Here is a 13,181-nt window from a genome sequence, read left to right as displayed (position 1 = left end):
TATGTGTGCTACACTACATATGTGTGCTATACTACATATGTGTGCTATACTACATATGTGTGCTATACTACATATGTGTACTATTCTACGTATGTGTACTATACTACGTATGTGTGCTATACTACGTATGTGTGCTATACTACGTATGTGTGCTATACTACATATGTGTACTATACTACATATATGTGCTATACTACATATGTGTGCTATACTACATATATGTGCACTATTCTACATATATGTGCACTATTCTACATATGTGCGCTATACTACATATGTGCACTATACTACATATGTGTGCTATACTACATATGTGTACTATACTACATATGTGTACTATACTACATATGTGTGCTATACTACATATGTGTGCTATACTACATATGTGTGCTACACTACATATGTGTGCTATACTACATATGTGTACTATTCTACATATGTGTACTATACTACATATGTGTGCTATACTACATATGTGTGCTATACTACATATGTGTCCTACACTACATATGTGTGCTATACTACATATGTGTGCTATACTACATATGTGTGCTATACTACATATGTGTACTATACTACATATGTGTACTATACTACATATGTGTGCTACACTACATATGTGTGCTATACTACATATGTGTGCTATACTACATATGTGTACTATACTACATATGTGTGCTACACTACATATGTGTGCTATACTACATATGTGTGCTATACTACATATGTGTGCTATACTACATATGTGTACTATTCTACATATGTGTACTATACTACATATGTGTGCTATACTACATATGTGTGCTATACTACATATGTGTACTATTCTACATATGTGTACTATTCTACATATGTGTACTATACTACATATGTGTGCTATACTACATATGTGTGCTATACTACATATGTGTACTATACTACATATGTGTGCTACACTACATATGTGTGCTATACTACATTATGTGTGCTACACTACATATGTGTACTATACTACATATGTGTACTATACTACATATGTGTGCTATACTACATATGTGTGCTATACTACATATGTGTACTATACTACATATGTGTGCTATACTACATATGTGTGCTACACTACATATGTGTGCTATACTACATATGTGTGCTATACTACATATGTGTGCTATACTACATATGTGTGCTTTACTAGATATGTGTGCTATTCTACATATGTGTACTATTCAGAGTCACAGCTCATGAGCCTCAGAGTCACAGCTCATGAGCCTCAGAGTCACAGCTCATGAGCCTCAGAGTCACAGCTCATGAGCCTCAGAGTCACAGCTCATGAGCCTCAGAGTCACAGCTCATGAGCCTCAGAGTCACAGCTCATGAGCCTCAGAGTCACAGCTCATGAGCCTCAGAGTCACAGCTCATGAGCCTCAGAGTCACAGCTCATGAGCCTCAGAGTCACAGCTCATGAGCCTCAGAGTCACAGCTCATGAGCCTCAGAGTCACAGCTCATGAGCCTCAGAGTCACAGCTCATGAGCCTCAGAGTCACAGCTCATGAGCCTCAGAGTCACAGCTCATGAGCCTCAGAGTCACAGCTCATGAGCCTCAGAGTCACAGCTCATGAGCCTCAGAGTCACAGCTCATGAGCCTCAGAGTCACAGCTCATGAGCCTCAGAGTCACAGCTCATGAGCCTCAGAGTCACAGCTCATGAGCCTCAGAGTCACAGCTCATGAGCCTCAGAGTCACAGCTCATGAGCCTCAGAGTCACAGCTCATGAGCCTCAGAGTCACAGCTCATGAGCCTCAGAGTCACAGCTCATGAGCCTCAGAGTCACAGCTTAGTCTGGTGTGAGTCAGGACGGAGCATAAACTTAAGCTACAAAGTGAAAAATATGACTTCAATTATACTAGACATTTGAGTCTCTGGTTTGGATCAGTTTTATAGTTTTATGTCTGCACTTAAGAGAGCTCCTTCCTCCTGAGGCCGCCTTTTAGGCCCATAGTAGACCTGCCTGACTGTGTGTGTGTGTGTGTGCGCGTGTGCGTGTGTGTGTGTGCGCGTGTGTGTGCGCGTGCGCGTGTGCGTACATTTTTGTGTATTTTCAGATGGAGCAGGAGATTTCTCGGTTCCAGCGTAAAATGACTGACCTGGAGTCAGTTCTTCATCAGAAAGATGAAGAACTTCAGGCTTCAGAGACTCAGAGGAATGTTCTGGAGCAGGACCTGGCAACCTACATCACAGAGTGCAGTGTGAGTACTAATACTACTGTGAGTACTGATACTACTGTGAGTACTGATACTACTGTGAGTACTGATACTACTGTGAGTACTACTGTGAGTACTGATACTACTGTGAGTGTTATAATGTAGGTGCAGTTTGGGTCCATGGCAGGAGTTTAGAGCGGACACAAAAAAAGTTACTTTATTGATCAATCACAAACCTTAGAACTCACCTAGCGACCCAGCTGTGACCCAGCTATGTCACAGCTATGTCACAGCTATGTCACAGCTGTGACATAGCTGTGTCACAGCTGTGACATAGCTATGTCACAGCTGTGACATAGCTGTGTCACAGCTGTGACCCAGCTATGTCACAGCTATGTCACAGCTATGTCACAGCTGTGACATAGCTATGTCACAGCTGTGACATAGCTATGTCACAGCTATGTCACAGCTATGTCACAGCTATGTCACAGCTATGTCACAGCTATGTCACAGCTATGTCACAGCTATGTCAAGATGAGGCCCCCCGGGCCTCATCTTGAGTAGCCCTGATCTAGAGTCTCTGTTCTTGTCTTCAGAGTCTGAAGCGCAGTCTGGAGGAGGCTCGTGTGGAAGTCTCCAGAGAAGACGACAAAGCCATGCAGCTGCTGCACGACATCCGCGAGCAGAGCAACAAGCTGCAGGAGATCAAGGAGCAGGAGTACCACGCCCAGCTGGAGGAGATGCAGGTGACCATCCGACAGCTGGAGGAGGATCTCTCTGCAGCTCGACGACGCAGCGATCTGTACGAGTCTGAGCTGAGAGAGTCCAGACAGACTGGAGAAGATCTAAAGAGGAAAGCTGTGGAGTACCAGCAGCGAATACAGAAGGTAAAGAGCGGAAAGAGCCGTAGTTTCTGTGGTTCTCCTCAAAACAAAGCCAGCAATAAGTCATTTATTGGTTATAATGACTCTTATTTGTAAAAACCTATAAAAGTCTGTTTCTCTTTCAACATATCAAAGCTTTTCATGTGATTCTCTTTTACATCTGGTGAAAAACCTTTAGACCTTTTGTCCTCCAGACCTTGAGTCTCAGCTCAGTTCTATTTGTACAAAACCTTTGGTCATAAAACTTTACCAGTTTAAGATTGTAACATGTGTGTTTAATTTGTTCTGATCAGCTCCTTCCATGTTGTAAGAACAGATTTGACCCAGGGATTCTTCACTTCCTCCTCATGACTCAAGCGTCATCTGCAGTAAGACCTGTACAGGAACCCCCGGCACCACATGACTCTCAGTATAAGACCTGGACAGGAACCCCCGGCACCACATGACTCTCAGTATAAGAACTGTACAGGAACCTCAGGCACCACATGACTCTCAGTATAAGACCTGTACAGGAACCTCAGGCACCACATGACTCTCAGTATAAGACCTGTACAGGAACCTCAGGCACCACATGACTCTCAGTATAAGACCTGTACAGGAACCTCAGGCACCACATGACTCTCAGTATAAGACCTGTACAGGAACCTCAGGCACCACATGACTCTCAGTATAAGACCTGTACAGGAACCTCAGGCACCACATGACTCTCAGTATAAGACCTGTACAGGAACCTCAGGCACCACATGACTCTCAGTATAAGACCTGTACAGGAACCTCAGGCACCACATGACTCTCAGTATAAGACCTGTACAGGAACCTCCGGCACCACATGACTCTCAGTATAAGACCTGTACAGGAACCTCAGGCACCACATGACTCTCAGTATAAGACCTGTACAGGAACCTCAGGCACCACATGACTCTCAGTATAAGACCTGTACAGGAACCTCCGGCACCACATGACTCTCAGTATAAGACCTGTACAGGAACCTCAGGCACCACATGACTCTCAGTATAAGACCTGTACAGGAACCTCAGGCACCACATGACTCTCAGTATAAAACCTGTACAGGAACCTCAGGCACCACATGACTCTCAGTATAAGACCTGTACAGGAACCTCAGGCACCACATGACTCTCAGTATAAGACCTGTACAGGAACCTCAGGCACCACATGACTCTCAGTATAAGACCTGTACAGGAACCTCAGGCACCACATGACTCTCAGTATAAGACCTGTACAGGAACCTCAGGCACCACATGACTCTCAGTATAAGACCTGTACAGGAACCTCAGGCACCACATGACTCTCAGTATAAGACCTGTACAGGAACCTCAGGCACCACATGACTCTCAGTATAAGACCTGTACAGGAACCTCAGGCACCACATGACTCTCAGTATAAGACCTGTACAGGAACCTCAGGCACCACATGACTCTCAGTATAAGACCTGTACAGGAACCTCAGGCACCACATGACTCTCAGTATAAGACCTGTACAGGAACCTCAGGCACCACATGACTCTCAGTATAAGACCTGTACAGGAACCTCCGGCACCACATGACTCTCAGTATAAGACCTGTACAGGAACCTCAGGCACCACATGACTCTCAGTATAAGACCTGTACAGGAACCTCAGGCACCACATGACTCTCAGTATAAGACCTGTACAGGAACCTAAGGCACCACATGACTCTCAGTATAAGACCTGTACAGGAACCTCAGGCACCACATGACTCTCAGTATAAGACCTGTACAGGAACCTCAGGCACCACATGACTCTCAGTATAAGACCTGTACAGGAACCTCAGGCACCACATGACTCTCAGTATAAGACCTGTACAGGAACCTCAGGCACCACATTACTCTCAGTATAAGACCTGTACAGGAACCTCAGGCACCACATGACTCTCAGTATAAGACTTGTACAGGAACCTCAGGCACCACATGACTCTCAGTATAAGACCTGTACAGGAACCTCAGGCACCACATGACTCTCAGTATAAGACCTGTACAGGAACCTCAGGCACCACATGACTCTCAGTATAAGACCTGTACAGGAACCTCAGGCACCACATGACTCTCAGTATAAGACTTGTACAGGAACCTCAGGCACCACATGACTCTCAGTATAAGACCTGTACAGGAACCTCCGGCACCACATGACTCTCAGTATAAGACCTGTACAGGAACCCCCGGCACCACATGACTCTCAGTATAAGACCTGTACAGGAACCTCAGGCACCACATGACTCTCAGTATAAGACCTGTACAGGAACCTCAGGCACCACATGACTCTCAGTATAAGACCTGTACAGGAACCCCTGGCACCACATGACTCTCAGTATAAGACCTGTACAGGAACCTCAGGCACCACATGACTCTCAGTATAAGACCTGTACAGGAACCTCAGGCACCACATGACTCTCAGTATAAGACCTGTACAGGAACCTCAGGCACCACATGACTCTCAGTATAAGACCTGTACAGGAACCTCAGGCACCACATGACTCTCAGTATAAGACCTGTACAGGAACCTCAGGCACCACATGACTCTCAGTATAAGACCTGTACAGGAACCCCTGGCACCACATGACTCTCAGTATAAGACCTGTACAGGAACCTCAGGCACCACATGACTCTCAGTATAAGACCTGTACAGGAACCCCTGGCACCACATGACTCTCAGTATAGGACCATTGAGCACAACATTCTGGATCACACCAGCATGGCTCTGGTATGAGCTAGAGCTAGTTAGAAAAGGGTCTATGTGAGGCAGAGTCAAGTGGGTCCTTCTCTTCTCTAGGTGTTAATGATATGAGGACTTTAAAGGTCCAGTTAAAAGTTGAAGAATTTCGTTAGAATTAGAATTTCAGTATTTGCTATTTCAGCTCCTCCTTTTGTTTTGATCTTGGGTCATGGCGGCTAAATTGAGAGTGTCCTAAAAAGATTGGATTTCTTCTTTGTTTCATGATATTTTGGCGAAATGTTTTTGTGGATGATTGTATTTGGTCTTGTTTGGTTAAAATTATTCTGCAGGTCTCGTATCTTAAAAAAGTTTTCTGTGTTTCAGGCCAAAGAGCAGGGCAAAGCGGAAGAGGAGGAGCTGCTGTCTAAACTGGAGAAGGTACGTCACCTCAGGAGGAGGGAGGAGGAGAGAGGAGGAGGAGGGAGGAGAGAGGAGGTGGAGGAGGAGGAGGAGGAGGAGAGGAGGAGCTGCTGTCTAAACTGGAGAAGGTACGTCACCTCAGGAGGAGGGAGGAGGAGAGAGGAGGAGGAGGGAGGAGAGAGGAGGAGAGGAGGAGCTGCTGTCTAAACTGGAGAAGGTACGTCACCTCAGGAGGAGGGAGGAGGAGAGAGGAGGAGGAGGGAGGAGAGAGGAGGTGGAGGAGGAGAGAGGAGGAGGAGGAGGAGAGGAGGAGGAGCTGCTGTCTAAACTGGAGAAGGTACGTCACCTCAGGAGGAGGGAGGAGGAGAGAGGAGGAGGAGAGAGGAGGGAGGAGAGAGGAGGTGGAGGAGGAGGAGAGAGGAGGAGGAGAGAGGAGGAGGAGGAGGAGGAGGAGAGGAGGAGCTGCTCTCTAAACTGGAGAAGGTACATCACCTCAGGAGGAGGGAGGAGGTGGAGGAGGGAGGAGAGAGGAGGTGGAGGAGGGGGGAAGAGGAGGAGAGAGGGGGGAGGAGGTGGAGGAAGGGGGAGGAGAGAGAAGGTGGAGGAAGGGGGAGGAGGAGGAGAGAGGAGGTGGAGGAGGGGGGTGGAGGAGAGAGGAGGAGGAGGGAGGAGAGAGGAGGTGGAGGAGGAGGAGAGAGGAGGAGAGGAGGAGCTGCTGTCTAAACTGGAGAAGGTACGTCACCTCAGGAGGAGGGAGGAGGAGAGAGGAGGAGGAGGGAGGAGAGAGGAGGTGGAGGAGGAGAGAGGAGGAGAGGAGGAGCTGCTGTCTAAACTGGAGAAGGTACGTCACCTCAGGAGGAGAGAGGAGGAGGAGGGAGGAGAGAGGAGGTGGAGGAGGAGAGAGGAGGAGAGGAGGAGCTGCTGTCTAAACTGGAGAAGGTACGTCACCTCAGGAGGAGGGAGTAGGAGAGAGGAGGAGGAGAGAGGAGGGAGGAGAGAGGAGGTGGAGGAGGAGAGAGGAGGAGGAGAGGAGGAGGAGGAGGAGGAGGAGAGGAGGAGCTGCTCTCCAAACTGGAGAAGGTACGTCACCTCAGGAGGAGGGAGGAGGTGGAGGAGGGAGGAGAGAGGAGGTGGAGGAGGGGGGAAGAGGAGGAGAGAGGGGGGAGGAGGTGGAGGAAGGGGGAGGAGAGAGAAGGTGGAGGAAGGGGGAGGAGGAGGAGAGAGGAGGTGGAGGAGGGAGGAGGAGGAGAGGAGGTGGAGGAGAGAGGAGGAGGAGAGGAGGAGCTGCTCTCTAAACTGGAGAAGGTACGTCACCTCAGGAGGAGGGAGGAGGAGAGAGGAGTTGGAAGAGGAGAGAGGAGGTGGAGGAGGAGGGAGGAGGAGAGAGGAGGTAGAGGAGGTAGAGGAGAGAGGAGGAGGAGAGGAGGAGCTGCTCTCTAAACTGGAGAAGGTACGTCACCTCAGGAGGAGGGAGGAGGTGGAGGAGGGAGGAGAGAGGAGGTGGAGGAGGGGGGAAGAGGAGGTGGAGGAGGGGGGAGGAGGTGGAGGAAGGGGGAGGAGAGAGGAGGAAGGAGGAGGAGAGAGGAGGTGGAGGAGGGGGGAGGAGGAGGTGGAGGAGGGGGGAGGAGGAGGTGGAGGAGGGAGGAGAGAGGAGGTGGAGGAGGAGAGAGGAGGAGGAGGAGGAGAGGAGGAGCTGCTCTCTAAACTGGAGAAGGTACATCACCTCAGGAGGAGGGAGGAGGTGGAGGAGGGAGGAGAGAGGAGGTGGAGGAGGGGGGAAGAGGAGGAGAGAGGGGGGAGGAGGTGGAGGAAGGGGGAGGAGAGAGAAGGTTGAGGAAGGGGGAGGAGGAGGAGAGAGGAGGTGGAGGAGGGGGGTGGAGGAGAGAGGAGGTGGAGGAGGAGGAGAGGAGGAGCTGCTGTCTAAACTGGAGAAGGTACGTCACCTCAGGAGGAGGGAGGAGGAGAGAGGAGGAGGAGGGAGGAGAGAGGAGGTGGAGGAGGAGAGAGGAGGAGAGGAGGAGCTGCTGTCTAAACTGGAGAAGGTACGTCACCTCAGGAGGAGGGAGTAGGAGAGAGGAGGAGGAGAGAGGAGGGAGGAGCGAGGAGGTGGAGGAGGAGAGAGGAGGAGGAGAGAGGAGGAGGAGGAGGAGAGGAGGAGCTGCTCTCTAAACTGGAGAAGGTACGTCACCTCAGGAGGAGAGAGGAGGAGGAGGGAGGAGAGAGGAGGTGGAGGAGGAGAGAGGAGGAGAGGAGGAGCTGCTGTCTAAACTGGAGAAGGTACGTCACCTCAGGAGGAGGGAGTAGGAGAGAGGAGGAGGAGAGAGGAGGGAGGAGGAGGAGAGGAGGAGGAGGAGGAGAGGAGGAGCTGCTCTCCAAACTGGAGAAGGTACGTCACCTCAGGAGGAGGGAGGAGGTGGAGGAGGGAGGAGAGAGGAGGTGGAGGAGGGGGGAAGAGGAGGAGAGAGGGGGGAGGAGGTGGAGGAAGGGGGAGGAGAGAGAAGGTGGAGGAAGGGGGAGGAGGAGGAGAGAGGAGGTGGAGGAGGGAGGAGGAGGAGAGAGGAGGTGGAGGAGAGAGGAGGAGGAGAGGAGGAGCTGCTCTCTAAACTGGAGAAGGTACGTCACCTCAGGAGGAGGGAGGAGGAGAGAGGAGTTGGAAGAGGAGAGAGGAGGTGGAGGAGGAGGGAGGAGGAGAGAGGAGGTAGAGGAGAGAGGAGGTAGAGGAGAGAGGAGGAGGAGAGGAGGAGCTGCTCTCTAAACTGGAGAAGGTACGTCACCTCAGGAGGAGGGAGGAGGTGGAGGAGGGAGGAGAGAGGAGGTGGAGGAGGGGGGAAGAGGAGGTGGAGGAGGGGGGAGGAGGTGGAGGAAGGGGGAGGAGAGAGGAGGAAGGAGGAGGAGAGAGGAGGTGGAGGAGGGGGGAGGAGGAGGTGGAGGAGGGGGGTGGAGGAGGTGGAGGAGAGAGGAGGTGGAGGAGGAGAGAGGAGGTGGAGGAGGAGAGAGGAGGAGGGAGGAGGAGAGAGGAGGGGGGAGGAGGAGAGAGGAGGAGGTGGAGGAGGAGGAGAGAGGAGGGGGAAGGTGGAGGAGGGGGAAGGAGGAGGTGGAGGAGGGGGGAGGAGGTGGAGGAGGAGAGAGGAGGTGGAGGAGGAGAGAGGAGGTGGAGGAGGAGGAACAGCTGCATGGTTACGTCTGCTGAACACATGAAATAGTTTCATCTGAATTTGTTCTAATTAAACTTTAACATATTTGAAAATAAAATTGTCAAAACAGCATTTTTAATTGACTGAGGACGTTGCCATGGTGATAACATCCTGCCTTTAATGCTTAGATACAGAGGGATCTGAGCGCCGAGAGAATGTGCAATACCTGCACACAGACTGAGAGAATGTGCAATACCTGCACACAGACTTAGAGAATGTGCAATACCTGCACACAGACTGAGAGAATGTGCAATACCTGCACACAGACTGAGAGAATGTGCAATACCTGCACACAGGCTTAGAGAATGTGCAATACCTGCACACAGACTTAGAGAATGTGCAATACCTGCACACAGACTTAGAGAATGTGCAATACCTGCACACAGGCTTAGAGAATGTGCAATACCTGCACACAGGCTTAGAGAATGTGCAATACCTGCACACAGACTGAGAGAATGTGCAATACCTGCACACAGGCTTAGAGAATGTGCAATACCTGCACACAGACTGAGAGAATGTGCAATACCTGCACACAGACTTAGAGAATGTGCAATACCTGCACACAGACTGAGAAAATGTGCAATACCTGCACACAGACTGAGAGAATGTGCAATACCTGCACACAGACTTAGAGAATGTGCAATACCTGCACACAGACTTAGAGAATGTGCAATACCTGCACACAGACTTAGAGAATGTGCAATACCTGCACACAGACTTAGAGAATGTGCAATACCTGCACACAGACTGAGAAAATGTGCAATATCTGCACACAGGCTTAGAGAATGTGCAATACCTGCACACAGACTGAGAAAATGTGCAATACCTGCACACAGACTGAGAGAATGTGCAATACCTGCACACAGACTTAGAGAATGTGCAATACCTGCACTTGCATGTTGATGATGTCACCACCCGCCCCTGTTGGTGATGGAAGACATTAGAGGATGAGCTGGTCATTGGCCTGAGCAGGATAAACAGGAAGTCATGTGTGGAATAATCATCGCCTGCTCGCGCAGCACCTGCTCGCGCAGCACCTGCTCGCGCAGCACCTGCTCGCGCTCCTCATGTTGAAGCTCTTTAGTCCTTAGCGCTCAGAGCTGGTGATGATGTGGACAGTGTTTTGTCTGACACATTCTTATAAACAGAAGAGCACAGACCCTGAGCAGGTCAAAGGTCAAAGTGAAGCTCGTGTGCTCAGAGGCTGTTGTATGTGGCTGCTGTGCGCCCTCTGCTGGTGCAGCTGTGCGCCCTCTGCTGGTGCAGCTGTGCGCCCTCTGCTGGTGCAGCTGTGCACTACAAGTGTACGTCAAGAACACGCTCCAATCACAGCGTCTGGTTCATCTGCAAATGTCATAATGTTTCATCAAATGTCATAATGTTTCATCAAATGTCATAATGTTTCATCAAATGTCATAATGTTTCATCAAATGTCATAATGTTTCATCAAATGTCATAATGTTTCATCAAATGTCATAATGTTTCATCAAATGTCATAATGTTTCATCAAATGTCATAATGTTTCATCAAATGTCATAATGTTTCATCAAATGTCATAATGTTTCATCAAATGTCATAATGTTTCATCAAATGTCATAATGTTTCATCAAATGTCATAATGTTTCATCAAATGTCATAATGTGTCATCAATAATCATGTTTAATTGTGTGAATGTGTTTTTTCTTCTTTAGACAAACTGTGAGCAGCAGCTGAAGATCCAGGAGCTGCAGGACAAACTCTCCAAGGTCAGAGGTCACAAGAACCTCCTCCTCTGTCTCAGGACACGCCCCTTTACACGCCCTCCCTGTGTGTGTGTGTGTTTGTTTGTTTGTTTGTTTGTTTGTTTGTTTCAGGCGGTCAGGGCGAGCTCTGAGGCCACCGAGCTGCTGCAGAATGTGCGTCAGGCCAAAGAGCGCCTCGAGAGAGACATCGAGCGCCTCAAAGGGAAGAGCGACAACAGCGACACGCTCCGGAGGAGACTGAGGGAGACTGAGGTACTCCCCACCATGCAGGCACTCACCCCACCATGCAGGCACTCACCCCACCATGCAGGCACTCACCCCACGATACAGGCACTCACCCCACCATGCAGGCACTTACCCCACCATGCAGGCACTTACCCCACCATGCAGGCACTCACACCACCATGCAGGCACTCACCCCACCATGCAGGCACTCACACCACCATTCAGGCACTCTCCCCACCATGCAGGCACTCACCCCACGATACAGGCACTCACCCCACCATGCAGGCACTCACACCACCATGCAGGCACTCACACCACCATGCAGGCACTCACACCACGATACAGGCACTCACCACCATGCAGGCACTCACCCCACCATGCAGGCACTCACCCCACGATACAGGCACTCACCACCATGCAGGCACTCACACCACCATGCAGGCACTCACACCACCATGCAGGCACTCACCCCACCATGCAGGCACTCACCCCACCATGCAGGCACTCACACCACCATGCAGGCACTTACCCCACCATGCAGGCACTTACCCCACCATGCAGGCACTCACACCACCATTCAGGCACTCTCCCCACCATGCAGGCACTCACCCCACGATACAGGCACTCACCCCACCATGCAGGCACTCACCCCACCATGCAGGCACCCACACCACCATGCAGGCACTCACACCACCATGCAGGCACTCACACCACCATGCAGGCACTCACACCACGATACAGGCACTCACCACCATGCAGGCACTCACCCCACGATACAGGCACTCACCACCATGCAGGCACTCACCCCACGATACAGGCACTCACCCCACCATGCAGGCACTCACCCCACCATGCAGGCACTCACATCACAATACAGGCATTCACCCCGCCATGCAGGCACTCACACCACGATACAGGCACTCACCCCACCATGCAGGCACTCACCCCACGATACAGGCACTCACCCCACCATGCAGGCACTCACATCATGATACAGGCACTCACATCACGATACAGGCACTCACACTACGATACAGGCACTCACACCACGATGCAGGCACTCACACCACGTTACAGGCACTCACAGGCACTCACACCACGATACAGGCACTCACACCACCATGCAGGCACTCACACCACCATGCAGGCACTCACACCACGATACAGGCATACAAGCACTCACACCAGGATGCAGGCACTCACCCCACGATACAGGCACTCACACCACCATGCAGGCACTCACCCCACGATACAGGCACTCACCCCACCATGCAGGCACTCACACCACGATACAGGCACTCACACCACGATACAGGTACTCACCCCACGATACAGGCACTTACCCCACCATGCAGGCACTCACCCCACCATGCAGGCACTCTAGCCACAATACAAGCACTCACCCCACCATGCAGGCACTCACCCCACCATGCAGGCACTCTCCCCACCATGCAGGAACTCACCCCACCATGCAGGAACTCACCCCACCATGCAGGCACTCACCCCACCATGCAGGCACTCACACCACCATGCAGGCACTCTCCCCACCATACAGGCACTCACCCCACCATGCAGGCACTCACACCACGATACAGGCACTCACACCACGATACAGGCACTCACCCTACCATGCAGGCACTCACCCCACGATACAGGCACTCACCCTACCATGCAGGCACTCACCCCACCATGCAGGCAGTCACACCACCATGCAGGCACTCACCACCATGCAGGCACTCACCCCACGATACAGGCACTCACCCCACCATGCAGGCACTCACACCACGATACAGGCACTCACCCCACCATGCAGGCACTCACACCACCATGCAGGCACTCACCCTACCA

General features: G+C 51.1%; 1 protein-coding gene across 1 annotated transcript in view; it reads left to right on the top strand.

Moving 5' to 3' along the window:
- LOC140372557 (citron Rho-interacting kinase-like) overlaps positions 1–13,181 on the top strand; it is a gene marked incomplete at its 3' end in the record, with an annotated part of 96,354 nt that overhangs the window by 49,803 nt on the left and 33,370 nt on the right. Inside the window, exons 12-16 of the mRNA XM_072459689.1 lie at positions 2,081–2,224; positions 2,776–3,066; positions 6,137–6,190; positions 11,058–11,111; positions 11,220–11,360. Coding sequence (XP_072315790.1) covers positions 2,081–2,224; positions 2,776–3,066; positions 6,137–6,190; positions 11,058–11,111; positions 11,220–11,360 — 684 coding nt within the window. The remainder of the gene's footprint in view (positions 1–2,080; positions 2,225–2,775; positions 3,067–6,136; positions 6,191–11,057; positions 11,112–11,219; positions 11,361–13,181) is intronic.

The sequence above is a fragment of the Eucyclogobius newberryi genome, unplaced genomic scaffold (assembly GCF_026437365.1).
Source record: "Eucyclogobius newberryi isolate DKJ021-1_F unplaced genomic scaffold, fEucNew1.0.hap1 SCAF_250, whole genome shotgun sequence".
NCBI lineage: Eukaryota > Metazoa > Chordata > Actinopteri > Gobiiformes > Gobiidae > Eucyclogobius > Eucyclogobius newberryi.
Note: the sequence above shows the minus strand (reverse complement) of the source record. Positions and strands in the feature narration are given on the sequence as shown.